Raw genomic sequence first — 14,590 nt, forward strand, 5'->3', positions numbered from 1 at the left:
GGACTGTGGCTCCACTGGGGCGTGAACCCAGGACCTTCTGCGTGTAAAGCAGACGTGCTAACCGCTACACTATGGAACCGCGTCCTTAACCATTTTCAAGTGTACGTTTCGGTGGCCTTAAGTACATTCACACTGTGATGCAGCCACGCCCACCCTCCGTCTCCCTCCAGAACTCTCTCATCTTCCCAGACCGAAATCCTGTCCCCGTTACACACTAACTCCCCGCCCCTCCCCCAGTCCCTGGCCGCCTCTCGTCCACTCTCTCTTACTCTAAGCACCTCGTATAAGTGGAGTCATGCAATATTTGTCTTTTGTAAAAATAACTTTTTAAAGATGGGTACAGGTAATGTATATTCGTGGTAAGAAAACATTTTAAATGCAGAATTACACACAAGACAATAAAACTCACCCTCGGTCTTTCCACCCAGCGAGAAGCACAGTTAACATTCAGCGCCGCCTCCCAGACCTTTTTCTCTGCATCTGAACACATTTACGTGTTCCTTCTACAGAAATGGCATCGCGCTGTAAATCCTGTTTGGTAATTGGCCTCTACCCCTCGCTCTCCTTCGGTGGCTATAAATATACATCCTCTTCATCCTTTGCAGTGGCCTGGAGTGCTCCATTGTCTAGACTTGGCCACAGTTCGGCCCATCCGTCTCCCGCTCAAGGGCATTGGGTTGGTGCACGTCCTTCACTGTTATGGAAAACACCGCCGTGGACAGCCTTGACCGTGAATCGTGGTGCACATCTCTGACTGGTTCCCGGGGAGATGCCTGCAAACGGGAAAGCTGAGTGCTGGGAGATGTGTCGTAAAGACTCCCGGGTCTAGGGTCAAATGCCCTTCAGAAAGCTGCCCCTGATTTACCCTGCCCCATGGCACCACAGGCTGGTCCCCACCCCCCAGAGAAGCCAGGATGGCAGACTAGAGGCCGGGCTGACCCCCAAGCCAGAAGAGCCAGGACCCCTCCTCCTAGCCCCAGCCAGCGAGACACTACCCACAAAACTGTCCCCCCACCAGCCAACGAGGAGCCCATCTTTGTTCCCTCCCCAGGGACAGGTGTCAGGCGTCAGGACGGCAGGGCCCGGGGAATATTTGTGCTTCCTGCATAGCGGGGCGCAGGCATCTCAGACCCCAGCTCAGCGAGAGGGGCTGAGAGCGGAGATTGTGAGGCCGGAAGGGCGTGAGAGGTGGTGGGGACAGACCCTGACACCCAGGCGTCCTTTATGGGGCACCTGCTGCACGGGGCCCTCAGAGTAGCCTCAGGGACGAGCCCCATTTTATCAGTGAGAGCAGGGAGGCTCTGAAGGATGGATGCGCCAAGGTCATGCAGTCTGCAAGCAGCTGACTTCAAAACCGGCTCTGATTCTGGAGCCCAGGTGCAGGGCCACCAACCCCAGCTGATTGCAGTGAGCAGAGGCCCAGGGAGGTTAAGTGACCTGCCGCTACGGTCACACGGCAAGTCAGAGGCAGCCACTTCAGTCACTCTCCTGACCCTGACCCCTGAGCTTCCTGCCAGGCAGACTTCCCCCATGGGCCCACCCCCGCCGGCCTCCCTCTGAGTCCAGGAAGGAATGTAGGTCAGGGAACTCGACTGGGCCACATGAGCGGGGTTCACAGAGCCTTGAGTGATGGCACCATTTGCTTCTATTTCTGGGCCCCGGATTATGTGCTGACAGTGTCAGAACCACAGTCACACCGAGGCTGGCCGTGGTGCTGGAGGAGGGGGAGTGGCCTGGAGGGCCTGCGGGCTGGGTGGGGGAAGGTGGGCGGCAGGCCTGGCGGAGGCCATCACGGCCCCAGCACGTCACCCCCCTGCCCCTCCTTCCAACCCTCCACACCAACAGCGGCAGTGTGGTGAGGGGGCGACAGTGTGGGTGCTCCCCATCTGTAAAGGGACACTGTACAACTACTGCTTCCTGCCCGTCCCTTCCTCAGCCGTATGGCTCCCTGCCAGCCTGGCTCGCCAGCCCACCCTTGACGTGCCCAAGAGTCGGAGATGCCCAAAAACCAGAGACCAAATGAATGATTGAAGCAGGCACAGGATGAGCTGGGCCAGCTGGACAGCCAGAATGGCCCAGTGGTCCCCTAGGGGCACGTAGCAAAGGGGCAGAGACCTGAGTGGAGAGAGCCCGTCTCCAAGTGAGGGTAGGGCTTCCCTGGGCTGGAGAGGGCCAGCCCACTCCTCCCAGCCTGCCCTCCTGCCTCCGCTGCTCCATTAGGCCCAGAGTCACAGGGGTCAGATGCAGCCGCCTTTCTCCAGCTCCCAGCTGCCTGGTGCTCCCTCTGCCACTGGAACTGTGACCTCTCATGGGCTCCATACGGCTCCCGGCCTGGGCCAGGCCTCTACCTGGGTCAGCAGCATACAGACGGGCTGACCACACACCTCCTGGGCCTCCGCCTGGGCTCCAGGGAACAAGTTGCCACAGAAATGCATGGCGGGCGTGCGCCTAACAGAATTCCCTCCCTCCTTTAGGCTCCTTTTCGCCGGGCCAGGCAGCCTCTCCCGCCACTGCTTCCCGCTTCTGTCCCCCTCCTTTGCTGGCCAGGTATGTCCCAGGGGGGCACACATCAGCCGACCCCGTGGCTAATGAGAGAGGCAGGCCCAGGGGAGGCCAGGGCTGCAAATCCCAAACCCAGAGCCCTGTGGCGGGCAGGAAACAGGAAGGCCAAGACGTTCTACACTGACCAACCGGGGAGCACAGTGTCACTGGGGAGCAATCGGAAGGTCCAGGGCCGTGACTGTCGTGTGCATATGCCACAGTGCTTCACACACGACAGCGGAGGAGTTCCAGGGACATGTGACGTGGCAACTTGCGAAGGCAGGTGCATGGAACAGCGTGCGTAGAGCACGTTGCTGCCTTTATTTAAATCCACACTCTACAGATGACTGGGAGGGGCCGGGGTGGCTGCCTCTGGGGGGCAGGATTACAGGCGACTTAAAACCTTTTGTTTTTGTGAATTTTCTAGTGAACATCTATGGTGCCATTTGTTTTCAACAGTGTTTTTTTGTTGTTTTTTTTTTCTGAGCAAGAACAGCTGCAGGTCGACAGTTTTGACACCCACTGCAAAGTTTGTAGGACAGCAGGCTGCACTGAATGGTCATTTGGTCGTCACCCTCCACCCTTCTCTGGCCCTTCCCGTGTGCCAAGTGTGTGGGGGGACCAACTCCTCTTATATGAAACGTCCAGAATAGGCAAACCCACAGAGACAGGAAGCAGATCGGTGGTTTCCAGGGGCTGGGGGAGGGAGGATGAGGAGCAACAGCTAATGGGTGTGGGGTCTCCTTTTGGGGGGATGAAATGTTTGGATAGAGGTGCTGGTTACACCTTGTGAATGAATGTACCAAATGCCACCAAACTGCACTTAAAAATGGTTCATCGTATGTTACGTGAATTTCACCTCCACTTTTAAAAAAAATGGGGATGGTCTAGTGGTTACTAGAGAGGAAGAGGGAGTGGAGATTTAAATAATTTCTTCAAAAAAATACATAAATAAATAAATGGATGGAAGGATGGATGGATGGATGGATGGATGGATGAATGAATGAATGAATGAATAAATTTTTTAAGGATGGGAAGGTAATGTCCTGTTCTCAGGGATGCTGGGGGCTTCGGTGAGGTCCTTTGAGAAAAGTCTCCAGCCCAGGGCCCCGTTTGTCAGCACTCAGATCTGCTAAGGTGCCCTCATTGGCCCGTGATACCCCTGGTCACCCTCTCTTCTCCTTCAGCAGCTCTGTTGAACACAGCCCCCGGCCGTGAGCAGATCGGGTCCTGGCCCTCATGGGGTGCACGCTATAGGGAATAGAGATGAGAGAAATGTATGAGAAAATGCGTGAGGTGCCATGTGACCTGCCGGGTGGTGAGAAACGCAGTTAAGGAAAACAAAGCAGGGAGTGGGGATCGCCAGGCGGGGCTTTGCGGACGGGTGGTGCGGGGTGGGCACGTGGCTGAAGGAGGTGAGGCTGGGCGCCGTGTGAGCATCCCGGGAAGGGCATTCTGGGTAGAGGGACAGCACGAGCAAAGGCCCTGGGTGAGGATGCACTGGCGGTCGGTGTGTGTGTTGCGGGGGAGGGAGGAGACCCGACGGGGAGGCGGCACTAACCGGCCCCTGGGGCCCTCTCCCGCCCACAGCCCTGCTCCTGGACATCGTGACGGTGGCCGGCGTGCAGAAGCTCATCAAGAGGCGCGGCCCATTCGAGACCAGCCCAGGGCTCCTGGACTACCTCACCATGGACGTGTACGCCTTCCCCGCGGGCCACGCCAGCCGCGCGGCCATGGTGTCCAAGTTCTTCCTCAGCCACCTGGTGCTGGCGGTGCCCCTGCGCGTCCTGCTGGTGCTCTGGGCCTTCTGCGTGGGCCTGTCCCGGGTCATGATCGGCCGGCACCACATCACGGACGTCATCTCGGGCTTCGTTATCGGCTACTTCCAGTTCCGCCTGGTGGAGCTGGTCTGGATGTCCTCCAACACTTGCCAGATGCTCATCTCAGCCTGGTGAACCGCCGGCCGGGCCTCGGGGCAGGGGCGGCCCCAGAGAGGCGGCAGCAGGCGGTGGAGCTGGTGGGGGAGGGGTGAACCTGCCACCCCAATTCCTCTTCCCCATCTTGGCGGAGGCCAGCGACTTCAGGCATGTCCGGTGGTGGCCCTGCTCCTTTGCTTGGACTCCGAGGCAGGCCAGGGCCCCGCATGGGGACAACCCCTGCTTAGCTTCTGCTCTGGAGGTAACAGGTGAGAAGCAAGATGGCTGAAGAGGGACTGAGTCTTGTCTTTTCTGTTCGTTGTCATGACGGTCAAGTTCTTGGCCATGCCCACCATGCCACAGCACGACGCCTGGCAAAATACCCCCAACCTTCCACACAGTGCAGATGCCAGCGATGGTCATTGAGTGTGTAGGGCAGCACCTTCCGAAGGGTGCCCCCCACCCCCGACCCCGGACGCCAGCTCGCAAGACGCTGTGGAAAGAAAAAGGGCTTTGTGGTCAAATAAATTTGGGAAATGCTGCATACTCCGCCCGTGTTGGATATTCACAAGGGTAGTTGTTGTAAAGGCTCTGACAAGTCCTGCAGAAAAGCTTCCTGTTGAACCTCGTGTAACCCCATGTTTCCTGAGCTTATTTGACCACGGAACCCTTTTCTTGTGGAACAGCTATTAACCCCCAAGGAACTGCCGTTCCTCAAGCACATTTTGGGAGATGCTGCCCAGGAGCCGAAGGGCCTGAGGTGCAAGCCGGCCTCTCCCAGAACTCGGTGCCACAGCCTGTGGAAAGCCCACGCCCACGGGCATCCGTGCCGCTTTGGCCCCCAGGGGCCGGATTCCGTGTGACCTAATAGGTCGTTTCCAAGTCAACCGTTATGGATGTGCATTTCATGTGACAGTACAGATGATGTGCAAACGGACCCTCTCCTGCTCCTGTGTGGCTTTTCTTTGGGTGCTACAAGAGTTTTCCAGGCAGGAAACTGTTAACCTCGGTGGGGTGAGGGAACCTGGGGTCTCTGTTATCAGGGCGCCGAGGTGGGGCTGAGTTTTCATCCCCGGATGGGTCATGGCATCAGGTGGTCCAGGGGCAATGGGCTCCTGGACCTTTCCAGGCTGGTCGGCCCCTTCTCCCTGGGGTCCCTGTCTGGGGCACCCTCCATGCCCTGGGCCCTGCGCTGGCTGCTCCGCCCACCTCCCACTGTGATGCTGACAGCGCCCACCCCCGAGAACCCTTTCTCCCGTCCCAGGCTCTGCATTGCTCCCCGCTGACCTGGTCCCTGGCTCCGGGTAGATGGACAAGTGACCAGGCAGACACAGTCAAGCCCGAGAAAAGCTGCAATGAGGGACATACGGGGAGCTTCGCCCGGCCATGGGGTGCCAGGGCAGGGTCCTGGGGAAGGGAAGAGGGAGATTAGTGAGGTGGGGCCAGGGAGGAGGGGAAGCGTGTTCCGGGCAGAGGGAAGGGTAGGGCAAGGGCCAGGAGGCAGAAGGGGCCGTGCCTCCCACAGATGAGCAGGACACCCCGAGTGGCTGCACCCAGAGTGGGGGGCGGGGCGAACAACTTGCCCATCGCACGCATGAGAGAACTGAGGCCCTAAGAGAAGCGGTGAGCTGCCCAGGTCGCCCAGCTGGGCAGCCGCACAGCAGGATGGGAATCCTGTCCACACCCGCCACGTCGGCCTCCTGCGCTGGCCTCTGCGGGGTAGCTCGGGGCAGGCAGGGGTGAGCTGGGCGCTGGCACCCCACCCAGCAGCTTGGTTTCCCAGGGTGCCACAACGAAGACCCACAGCCCGGTGGCTTAACACGACAGAAATGCATCCTCTCACAAATGCATCTTCCCAGGAGGTGCGAAGCCCAGAATCGCGTCGGGGGGGGCCACGCGGCTGCTGAGGCTCTGGGGAGAATGTTCCTTCACTCTCCCAGCTCCGGGCGGTGCTGGCGGTCCTCGGCGGTCCTCGGCGGTCCTCGGCGGTCCTCGGCGGTCCTTGGTTGTGGCTGTGTCACTGCAGTCTCCGCCTCCGTCGTCATAGGGCGTTCTCCCTGTATCTGTGTCTGTGTCTGGGGCCCGCCCTAGTATGACCTCATCTGAACTTACGTCTTAATCTCATCTGCAAAGACCTATTTCCAAAGAAGATCACATTTGTAGCTACTGGGAGTTCGGACCTCAATATGCCTTTTTAGGGACACATTTCAACCCCTAACACACAGGATCCTTTGGGGCAGGAAAACAGCTTCCTCTCCCAGCTGGCCCCACGGAGGACCGGGCACACTTGCGTCCGGGGGGCCCGGCTGCCGATGATGAAGGCTGTTGGGTGTCCCGAGCATAAAGTCCCCCACAGATGCAGCCTTCAGGCCTGATCACCTTCATCTCCTTCCTGTGAGACCCCACATCCCCCATAGTCAGTCATAGCCCCCCACAGGGCCAATGCCCCTGCAGACAGGACTCAAGTCACCCCTGCCCCAAGCACCACCCCCCCAAGGCCCCTGGCTTCTCTCTTGAGTCTCCAGCGTGCCCAGCCTGTCTGAGGGTGCAGGAGGCGGGCACTTTATCTTTGCCCTGAAGGAGTTCGAACCACCACAATTTACAGCTCCAGCTTCCAATCTCAAACATTGGCTGTTTCCGGAGCCTTTAAAATACAGTCTCCACAGATGCTCTGGGCACTGTGCTTACGAGATGCTGAGCAGAAGGGCTGAGGGGGTCTGCCTTCTTCCCCCGCCCCCACCCTTGGGCATCCGTCATCTGCAGCGGGCTTTAGCTTCGGGCGAGGGATAAGCTGCTGTCCCATGAGGCCCACATCTCCAGCAGGGATGTAGGTCCCCAGCCAGGAGCCTGGCACATAGTAGGGCTGCGAAAGAAAGAATGAGCTCCTTAGGCCACCCCCACCCCACCTCACCCCAGAAAAGACCACGCGTCTCCCCGGGGTACTCGGGGACCAGGCAGGACTATTTGGGACTTGGACGGGCAGGTGTCATTGGGGGTGGAGCCCAGAGGTGGGCACCCACCCATGTCACGGTGGAACCACTGCTGGCTTCCCACCTCCTTCCCCCATCATGGGGATTTAGATGGGGGCAGGGTGCTCCCCAACTGCTGCTGTTTCCTAGGCCCCTCGTGTCCCAGCGCCTCAGCAGTCTGTCCCACCCCCCGGGAGGAAGGAGGGATGCAGAAAGGACTGAATTCTACCTGGGAACTGTGGGTCTCACTCATGGCCTTAGTCTGCTTGTCTCAAGGTCAAGGTGTGTCTTTAGCACAGTTCCAGGGCCAAAACCCGCGGAGGGAGGGCAGAAGCGAAGCCAGGTGGTGGCTGCACGGCCGCGAGACAGGCCTGCTCAGTGGCCTTGAAACCCGGCTCTGCCACTCCTGGTGGGAGCGGACGGTTATGAAGCTTGCAGCCCTGCAGGTAATCAAGGGTGGTGATGGCGGTCCCCACTGCTCAAGGATGGGGAGGAACCGCTGACGATGGGGGTACTGTGGTAAACAGAATAATGGTCCCCCAAAGACGCTCACATCCTAACCTGTGGCTGTGTTTCATTAGATGGCAATGGGGAGCAGATGGAATTCAGGGTGCTCATCAGCCGACTTTAAAATAGGGAGATGAGCCGGGATCACTCAGGTGGGCCCAATGCAATCACGAGGGAGGAGGAAGAGCAGCTTGGGCGATGCCGGCCTCGAAGATGGCGGAAGGGGCCACGAACGGAGACAGGTGGGCGCCTCCAGAAGCTGGGCAAGGCAGGGGATGGCTTCCCCCCGGATCCCCTAGAGGAGCCGGCCCCGCCATACCTTGATCTGAGCTGCTGAGACCGGTATAGACTTCCGACTCCCAGACGGTAAGATGATAAATTGGTGTCGTTTTAAGCCACTCAGCTTGTGGCGATTTGTTACAGCGGTGACAACCAGAAACCAGCACACGTGCCTCAGTCTCAATCCGCCCGCTGATGCGGCCTCCTCAGCCCCCCAGAATGACCGCCAGCCATCAAACCTGCAGCCTCTCTTCACCAATGGGACACAGGCCCCCAGAGGGTATCAGGGCCACACCAAGAGCCCCAGGTGCTACAGAGCGGGCCTCAACCGCCCCACAGGCTCCCTGGCGCCAGGCTGTGGGTGGGCAAAGGGTAGAGCCGCAGGGAGCGTGAACTGACCCTCCGGTCCTGAGTGGCCTGTGCTGTCACGTTTCCCCTCCCTGCTGTCCCAACAGAGCGGGGGCCGGGACTGAGCCTGTCCCCCTGACCTGGATCTTTGAAGTGTCTGCATTTGTCCTCCAGTAAAGCTCTCATTTGTCAAAATAAAGAGCCGGAATGGGGGGTTCTGAAGACCACCAGCAGCTATTGCCTGGTGATGGTGGGGCAGGAGGAAGCCCTCCCCCAGAACGCACCCTCGTGGGTGTGAGCCGTGAATTGTGTTCTCCCCCCCACCAAGTTCATATGCTGTATAACCCCCAGGTCCTCAGAAAGTGACTGTGTTTGAAGGTAGGGCCTTAATGAGGTGATTAAGTTAAAATGAGGTCACTGGGGTGGGCCCAAATCCAATAGGACAGGTGTCCTTATAAGAAGAGGAAATTTGGACACGGATACACACAGAGGGACGACCATGTGACAACACAGGGAGAAGTCGGTCGTCTACCAGCCAAGGACAGAGGCCTTGATCTCGACTTCTGGCCTCCAGGACTGTAAGAAAATAAGTTTCTGCCATTCAAACCCTGTCTGGCACTTTGTCCCGGCAGCCCTGGGACCACAGCGGGTTTATCAGGTCAGCCGGCTATCACCTGCTACCACAGGAAGAGCAAGGCTCAGGAGAGACCAGGACACACGCCCGGTGAGTCTGGGGACACGCCTGGGGGCACCATGCTGCTGCACCCGCCTAGCTGCTTCCGGCAGCGTGGGGAGACCACAGTGCAGGGGGCCACCCTGGAAGCGCTGGCGTCTCCACAGACACTGTCACCGGGTCCTGAGCCCCTGCCCAGGGGAAGCCACTATCCAGTCGAGGCATTCGGTCGGATACAAAGTCTCATGTCCTCAGCCCCCTCCCTACCTGGGGAAAACTCTGGAAGGGGCAGCAGAAGAGAGAGGCAGGAGCTAGAGAAACACAGACTTCAGGAGCAGCCGCCATCTGGCTGCGGGCGGAGACGGAACATCTGGCCCACAGCGTTTACGTAACCCACGGGTGAGCCCTGGCCGACTTCCCCCGTGTGGCCATGGGGCTGCATGCTGAGAGGGCTGTCGTGGGGACGTGATGATGCTGGACCACGGTGCCTGTCACGAGGCTAGAGCCCGTGCACACACGTGCACGCGTGCGCACACGCACTCTCGCGGTCCGGCCAGCTCGGTTCTCTCACATGTGAAATTACACACAGGAGACCTCCGCTTCCTCCCAGCCCTAACGCTCTGTGACATGCACAGACGTGCCCACGTCTAACTCTTCGTGTGCCTTGTAAATACATGTAGATGCGCACGTGGAAATGTGTGTTCATATTTACACGCACGCGCCTTCACGCATACACCTACACACGAAACGGTGCTCACGCCGACAGGAATACCTCTCCCCTTGCACCTGGTGTGCACGCTCGCACCCAGGTGTACATGTACACACCTGGCCTTGCATAAGTGTATGCTCACGTACGCAAGTGGGCTCTTACACGAGCATACGCACTGATACACTCGCATCCACGTATTTAGATTTACCAGGCTTGCCAGATTTAGCAAATAAAAATACAGGATGCAATATTTGGGCCACACTTATACTAAAAAACTATCTGAAATTCAAACTTATGTGTGTCCTGCCTTTTATCTGGAAGCCCAAATATACATACATGTGCGCGCACACACACACACACACACACACACACACACACACACTCATGAAGCCAGCAGAGTCCCTGGCCCAGGCCAGGACCTGCTGTCTCCCTAGCAGAATTCCCGAGACCGTCCCTCCGTCTGATAATTAGACCTGCAGCTGCACTCGGCCCCCATTATGGGGCTGACTAGCCTGGCCCAGGCCTCAGCCGGCCTGTGGGACAAGGATGGGCTTCCAGCTGGAGCACATCTCTTGCTGGGATCCTGGAGAGCTCTCCTCACCAACAGCCCAGCAGGGAGGTCTCATAGCAGTGGGAGCCCTGGGAACCCCACCCCGGAGCCGAAGCCGAAGCCGGGGCCCCCAGGGCTGGCCTCTGGGAGGTTTGCCCAGCTGAGATGCAGTCCGAGGCCTAGCTTGGCCTCTTCCACATCTGGCACTGCCTCTGCTGGTGGACGCAAGTCAGAGCAAGGACGTCTCAAACCCTGATTCCTCGGCCTAAATCCTGCGGCCAGAAAGGTTCGTGGAGGGACAGTGGACAAGGGGCCTTAGCTCAGAGGCGGTGGGAAGAGAGATAGGACCTACCCCTCCCCATGTGACCTGGGCCTCCCCTACCCCCTCAGAAGAGAATTCCCACCCAGCAGATGTGTGAGGGGTATCCCGAGAGCCTCACAGAGAACAGGGTGACTTTCTCTAAGAAAGTGTTTCTTGGCTACAGAAGAATACGTTTTCCTTATTTAAAAAATCAGTACATACAGGAAAAGCAAAAATATTTTGGTTATTCCTTTCGGATGTTTTTCTCTGCATTCACAAAAATACAGATGTGATTTTGACAAAAAAAAAAAAAGCAATTATACGCCATCGTTTTGGGACCCGCCTTTTTCGTGTACTAACATATTGTGACCCTCTTCCTACGCCAAGAAACATCTACAGCTTGACTGCTAACAGCCTCACGGTGACCCCGTGTCGGAAAGAACGATCTTTTTTTTCTCTTTTCCTTTTTCTCTTTTACGTTTTTAATTTATTTTTTCTAACCTTATTGCTCGGGTAGGAGCAATAAGTGAACAGAAGTGAAAATCGTGAGTATAACCTTTCTTGTTTCTGACCTCAGGGGAATTCGGCTAATGAGTTCCCGTATATCAGACCAAGGAGGTTTCCTTCCATTTTGAAATGATTGAGAAGTTTTTATCATGAATTTATGCTGCACTTTTTAAAATACTTCTTCCGCATCTATTAAAACGATACCATAGTTTGTTTGTTTTTTCTCCTTTAATCAGCTAATGTGCCAAATGACATCGATTTTGCTCATTTCCGACCATCCCTTGTCATCTTGGGATAGAGCCAATTCCATCAAGTATATTATACTTTTTAAGATACTGTTGTATCCAGCTAGCCACGGTTTTAGTTTGTGTTTTTTATTTATATATTCCTGAGTGTCTGTGACTTTCCTTTCTTGTATTGTTCTCGTCCCGTTTCGCGATCCAGGTTATACCGGCCTCGTAGAGTGAATCTGTATCTGTTCTCCGTGACAAGTGTGTAATACTCGAAGGATCTGTTCCTTAAAAGTGTGACAGGGCTCACCTGCAAATCATCTAGTCCTGGCGTTTTACTGTTGCCTTCTTCAACGTGATACTTAAAAGAATATTTAATTCTCTAATCCTCTTTAACAGTTATATGCAAATGTTCTACTTCTTGGTTTCATTTTGATAAATTACATATTTCTAAATTTTAGATCACTTCATCTAAGTTTTCAAATTTATTAACATAAGGTCATTGGTAGTACATTCTTACGATCTTTCTGTTCTCCTCTCTTTGAAGTTATACCTCCTTTACCTTCATAACGTGATTCCTCTTTCTCCTTGTCGATATTTTCTATAATAGCTTTGGTTTTTTTATTTCCGCTCTGTTTTTACTATCTCCTCCTTTCTACTTACTTTAGGATCGATCTATTATATTTTCTATAGCTCTGAGTTAGGTGCTTTATTACTTTCCAGCCTTTCTAACATAGGCATTTAAAATGTAAAGTTTCCTCGAGGGATCATTTTCATGCATTCTACTTATTTCGATAGGCAGTATTTTCCACTTTTTTTTCCATTTCTACATATTTTTATATTTTCATTATGACTTCTTTTATCCGTGAGTTATTTAGAAGTTTTTCATTCAATGTCCAAAACATCTTTTTTGTTATTAACATGTATCTGAATTGTGATGAGAGAATTTTAAATATTATTTTAAAAAATTTTTAATGTTTCTAGCTGAATTTGAGTTGATGTTTGTAAACGTTCCACATGTAAAGAAAGGAATTTCTCTGATAATTAGATGTAGAATTCTATATATGTCAACTAGATCCATCTTGTTATTTGAACTGTTCAAACCTGTATTTGCTGATTTATTTTTATTTTGTTTTATGTGTTGGTCTGCTCGATCTACCTCTGATTGAGAAAGGTATGTTGAAATTTCTTATAGCGATGGACTCATCTGATTTCTTTGGCATTCTAACTGCATATATTTAGATTTATCACAACATTTGGATAATTTGAAGCTTTTTAATTACGTAGTGACCTTTCTATTCTTGATGATGCTTTTAAAGCATAAGGCAAATTTGCCTGATATCAAAATCTATCTTTTCACATACAAATATATGTAGGTATGTGTGTATGTATTTCCATCCATTTATTTTTATCTTTTCTGAATCCTTATGTTTTTGGTAGATCTCTTCTAAACTTCGTCAATCTGGATTTTTTTCCTACCAGCCTGAGAATCTTTGAACTGGCAAGATGAGTCTATCTATGTCGATTATCGTTACGGATATATTTTGACTCGTTGCTAGCATCTTACTTTTTTCATTTTCTATTTGTTCTGCCTTTCTTATTTCTTTCTCTCCTTTCTGGCCTTTTCGTGAATTGAGTTTTTGCTTTTTCTTTTCACTTTTCTCTCTCTACTGAGATGGAATCCATGCTATTTCTGTCGCTTGACTCGTCACCGTCGGAACGTTAGCATGGACACGCGGCTCACCGAGCCCGAACTGAACAAATGTCTGTCTCCCTCCCACACAACTCAGCTTCAAACTATCCCCGTCTGACTTACACCGACAGTCAAATAACCCTTTTGTTAAACCGCCAAAGGAAACTCTTGCCATTGATGATGTTTGTTTTGCTTTACCTAAACTCTTGTTATTGACGTTTGTTCTGCAGGGTTAGCACTTACTTACCCTCCCTTCTCAAGTCCTCCGTCACCATATCCTTCCCTCCTTCCTGAAGGATCTTCCAGAGTGAGTGGCAGTGAACGTCTGGGCTTTGTGCTCATCGATAAATATAAATGTCCTTATTCCCTACTCCAGCCTTCACGCCTCGTCTCTCCTCATATGTTCCACACCCTTCTCTATTTTTTTATCGCATTCTGAGAAGAAATTCAGATACCTCTTCTCCTTCATTTTTGTTTCAATTGTGTCTGTCTCTTTAGTCAGTTTACGGTTATTTTATTTTCAATCTGTGTTTCACTCCTAGAAGTACCATTTGTTTGTGTTTTAAATCTGTCTGTTCGTCCCAGATGGTCCTTTGTGTCTGCCTCGTCAAGCTGCATCGTAATCTCTGTACCTACCTAATACATTAGTGGTTCTGGATTCTGAATCTGACCATCGCAATACTGAGTGTTGTTTCTAATGACTTAGCTTCCTGTGTCATAATCTTTGGGAGCACCTGGCTTGGTCTTATTCTGTGAGGCCCCTGGGGGCCTAATTTGCCCATGGCATCTCCCTTCAGAGAGGATTCGGTCTGCTTCTACTTGTAGCCAGCATGTCCACTCCAGGCTCAGAGCGGGAGTCCCAAGCTAGCCCATCGCCACTGGCATCCTTCACATCTGGTCCGGGCTTAGGTAGTCCTACGATGGTGTTGCCATAGGGACCTGGCTTCCAGGCACCCTTGCCCGATGGATGTCTATTTGTCTGGACCAGTTTCCAGCTCCCTGGACCTAAAGCCACCCACTGCTCCAGCCCCAGCTCCCACTGCTGTGGCTCCCGCACCTGGTTACACGTGCTTCATCCTTCAGCCACTGAGGACCCAGCTCATGTTTGTTTGTTTGTCTTTGATTTGGGGATTTCTGTGGAATCTTCTCTTTTTATGAGACCTGAAATGCTTCAAAGAATATTCTCCAGGCAGGGTCAGTTATGGGACAGGCATGTCCTTGAGAGCCCCCTCAGTCATGATTCAAAAGCTCAGGCCCCTCGAGCACGGAAATGCGAGCCCATTCACGTGCAGCCGGAAGCCCACGCACCTGTGCTGTGTGCCCAGCTTCTCACTGTTGGTGATTCCGCCATGATACCCTCAAGGGCT

At 53.9% G+C, this 14,590-nt stretch overlaps 1 protein-coding gene across 1 annotated transcript in view; it reads left to right on the forward strand.

Annotated features, from left to right (window-relative positions):
* The window catches only part of PLPP7 (phospholipid phosphatase 7 (inactive)), an 11,659-nt gene extending 6,265 nt beyond the window's left edge, over positions 1 to 5,394 (forward strand). Inside the window, exon 2 of the mRNA XM_039862888.1 lies at positions 4,132 to 5,394. Coding sequence (XP_039718822.1) covers positions 4,132 to 4,496 — 365 coding nt within the window. The 3' untranslated portion in view covers positions 4,497 to 5,394. The remainder of the gene's footprint in view (positions 1 to 4,131) is intronic.
* Positions 5,395 to 14,590: the final 9,196 nt, after the last annotated feature.

The sequence above is a fragment of the Pteropus medius genome, unplaced genomic scaffold (assembly GCF_902729225.1).
Source record: "Pteropus medius unplaced genomic scaffold, Ma_sr-lr_union100, whole genome shotgun sequence".
Taxonomy (NCBI): domain Eukaryota; kingdom Metazoa; phylum Chordata; class Mammalia; order Chiroptera; family Pteropodidae; genus Pteropus; species Pteropus medius.